This window comes from Leptodactylus fuscus, chromosome 1 (assembly GCF_031893055.1).
Source record: "Leptodactylus fuscus isolate aLepFus1 chromosome 1, aLepFus1.hap2, whole genome shotgun sequence".
NCBI classification, from domain to species: domain Eukaryota; kingdom Metazoa; phylum Chordata; class Amphibia; order Anura; family Leptodactylidae; genus Leptodactylus; species Leptodactylus fuscus.
Genome location: NC_134265.1, coordinates 336,353,060 through 336,356,374, shown reverse-complemented (window position 1 = coordinate 336,356,374; position 3,315 = coordinate 336,353,060). Strand labels below are relative to the sequence as shown.

The window sequence follows — 3,315 nt, the reverse complement described above, 5'->3', positions numbered from 1 at the left end:
TATCTATCTATCTATCTATCTATCTACGTTTAATCCACTTTTAATAATAGGCAGGTAGCTCACATTACAGAATAATTTCTACACAAAATATTAGATATTATTATATATTATTTTTTCTATCTTCCGTCTAATGTTAGAGACACCTGTTTGCATCACAAAAGTTTGGTGGTCAAATAACCAAAATGGACCAAATAGCTGAATATTTACAATGAATCAAAAGGAAACAACTTAGAAACATTTGATAGGATTGTAAATATTAGTGTTCTTTTGACATAGCCCTAAAAGTAATTTACCATCTACAATAACCTGCTGGAAAAAATAAAATGGTAAAATATAAATTTTTATTGAAATTTAATAAATATATATTGTGAAATAAAGGTAGTTATAAATTACATGTAAAATACAATAAAAAGTTAGAATAATATATACAACTAAAGTAATACATTTACATTATATATGTATCAATTATTTATATTATTTATTTTAAAAAACCTAAAAATTACATATCACAAAAATTGACTGCAAAACTGACAATTTTCTTCTTTAATATTATCTTGTGAGAATTAATATTTTTATTCATTATTACCCTATTACTATTATTATCATTATTGAGATCATTTTATTTCGTGAAGGTTTGATCCTCTTCTCTTAAACATTTCTAAATAAATAAGGTTTATTAGGTGAAAATCGGTCATTTGGAGAACTTGCCTTTTTTGAATCAGAAGAATTTTTTTCTTTGATTTTATTTCACAACTTTAATCCAAGTCAGCAAAAAATGGGAAAAAAAAAAATCTTGAAATGCAGTTGCAGACAGATCAGTAGAACAATGAATGGGGGAAAAGACAGATTGTTCTCTGTGGTGCCTCTTTAGTGATCAGCCTTCACTTTACACACCCCTGTCTTTCAACTGAGGCATCCAACTGGCTGTGGAGAAAAAACTAACATGTGAGAGCCGCCCATCACTGGCCCCAGGCAGGGAGGATCACTACTCCACAGAGGTATAAAGACAGCTCTCCAAATCCATTAGACACCTGTTGCCAGAAGCACCTTCATGACTGAAGCTCAGAGATCTACAAGAAGACTCAGAAGACTCCTAAAAGTGCCCTGGAAGCCAACAAATGGCAGTATACTGTAACAACTCCGGAATGTACCACCAACAGAACCTACATTCATCTCAAAGGACAGCCAACTATGGAATTGGGGACTATCCACCTTCAACTAACCCTTACTTATGGCTTGGTGGTCCTGGCGTCAACAATACATCTAGTTACCTTCATGGAAACAATCCAAACTCTTACATGCCACCATCTTATGGATCTCAGAGACAGTTTCTGCCAAATTCGTCGGGTTTCAGTGGAACAGATCTTGGCTGGTTGTCCATTGCTTCTCAAGAGGAACTTCTGAAGCTAGTGAGGCCTCCATATTCTTACTCTGCTCTTATTGCAATGGCCATCCAAAATGCACCAGAAAAGAAACTGACCCTAAGTCAGATTTATCAATATGTGGCGGACAATTTCCCCTTTTATAAGAAAAGTAAAGCGGGCTGGCAAAATTCTATCCGGCACAATTTGTCTCTTAATGACTGTTTCAAAAAAGTTCCAAGAGATGAAGATGACCCAGGTAATGTGATTACAATTCTTTCGTTATTTTCATGTTTTATTTTAATATTGGCATTCATTTCCATCAACTTACCTACAGTTATGCATTTTAATATGACTTTTTTTACAAAAATAATTTTAAAAAATTTACATCAAACCATAAATATTAAAAAATATCTGTTAACCCTGCGTCTTCCAAGCTTTATAACTGAATTCTGTGAGTTCTTGTCCTTAAATGGCTCAAGTGTAGTGAAGCATAAAACATGAAAATGTAGCAGTTTAGAAAGGTCGCTGATCCGGAAATAATTTTTGAAATTTTTATAGAAGTGTACTGAGATTGAGAAAAATCCAGGCTCAAAAAAGAAAAAGTATAAAAATTTAAAAGATAAAGAAAACCAAGATAAATAACATTTTATTTTACGTATTTCGGTAGATAACTTTTTGTTGTAATCTATTTAAAATTATTTTTATTTCAGAGATTTTTTAAAATTTATCTATATTATACAATTTTATATTTCTAGATTTTATTAAAAAAAAATGTCATACTATAGTGATTTAGATCTGTTTTTAAGTTCTATATGACTTATTTAGAATTTTATTCATTGGCATGATTATTTTTTTATTTTTTTAGGTAAGGGCAATTACTGGACCCTGGATCCCAACTGTGAGAAAATGTTTGATAATGGGAATTTTCGCCGGAAAAGAAAGCGCAGAACAGAATCCAACAACACTGAAGCGGTCACAGCTAAAGGTGAAGAAGGTCGCACGGCTCTAGGGAGGAAAGGTGGTGATAGCCCATCTATGATGACCCCATCATCCCCGGAGATGGAAGCCTCCTCAGATGATCGGAAGAGCACATCTCCCCCAGGAATCACCTCTACCCCTTGTCTGAATAACTTTTTTAGCAGTATGACTTCTTCCTTGGACTCCAGCTCAGTGAACAGACAGATGTCTCTGGGGCTGGTCAATGAACTCTCCCAAAGGAACATCACTGGATTAAGCAGTTTCACCTCAGGCCCTGTGGTAGAACCATCTGCAGATTTGCAGGACACTTTACACCTCAACAGAGGCCCTTACTACAATTCTTTCACCGGTTCCCATCAAAACAGTCAATTTAACAGCCATTTTTACAATAATTTCAGTGTCAACAGCCTCATCTACTCCAGGGAAGGCAGCGAAGTATAATCCCAGGAGATAACTCCTATCGGACACTGTTGGTAGAAACTTTTTGCGCACATTTGCAAGAATTACGGAACATCTATGGGACATCCGCATGATTTAACACATCGTAGTCACAATAGATCGCTGCTGTTTTTTGATTGTAGAATTTTTAAATTCCGTCAATTTTTTTTAAAAAAAATAAAAAAGCGTTACTAAAATGACGGCACAAAATCATCTGCCATGTAAATAGTTTTCTACATTGTACAATGTATTCGTTTGAATGGGGCGGCATTTTTTTTTTTTATTTTACTGTTTTTATTTATGAGTTTTTGATATTTTTATATATAACCTGACATTGTTTGTATGAGTTTTGCAATAAATTGTGTAACAAAAATACGTTTTGAATTAGTCTTTAACACGGATTTAAAAAAAGGGAAAAAATTATGAAATTGGTTTTCATGTAGAGAAAAAATAAAAATAAAAATAGAAAAAATTAAAATATATGTGTATATATATATATATATATATATATATATATATATATATATATATATCT

General features: G+C 32.9%; 1 protein-coding gene across 1 annotated transcript; it reads left to right on the top strand.

Moving 5' to 3' along the window:
• Nucleotides 1-1,089: 1,089 nt before the first annotated feature.
• Nucleotides 1,090-2,890, top strand: LOC142196280 (forkhead box protein I1c-like). Its single transcript, XM_075266457.1, has 2 exons — nt 1,090-1,620; nt 2,230-2,890. Exons 1-2 carry the CDS (start codon nt 1,119-1,121, stop codon nt 2,781-2,783), a joined length of 1,056 nt encoding a protein of 351 aa, XP_075122558.1. The 5' UTR covers nt 1,090-1,118; the 3' UTR covers nt 2,784-2,890.
• The last annotated feature ends 425 nt before the right edge of the window (nt 2,891-3,315 follow it).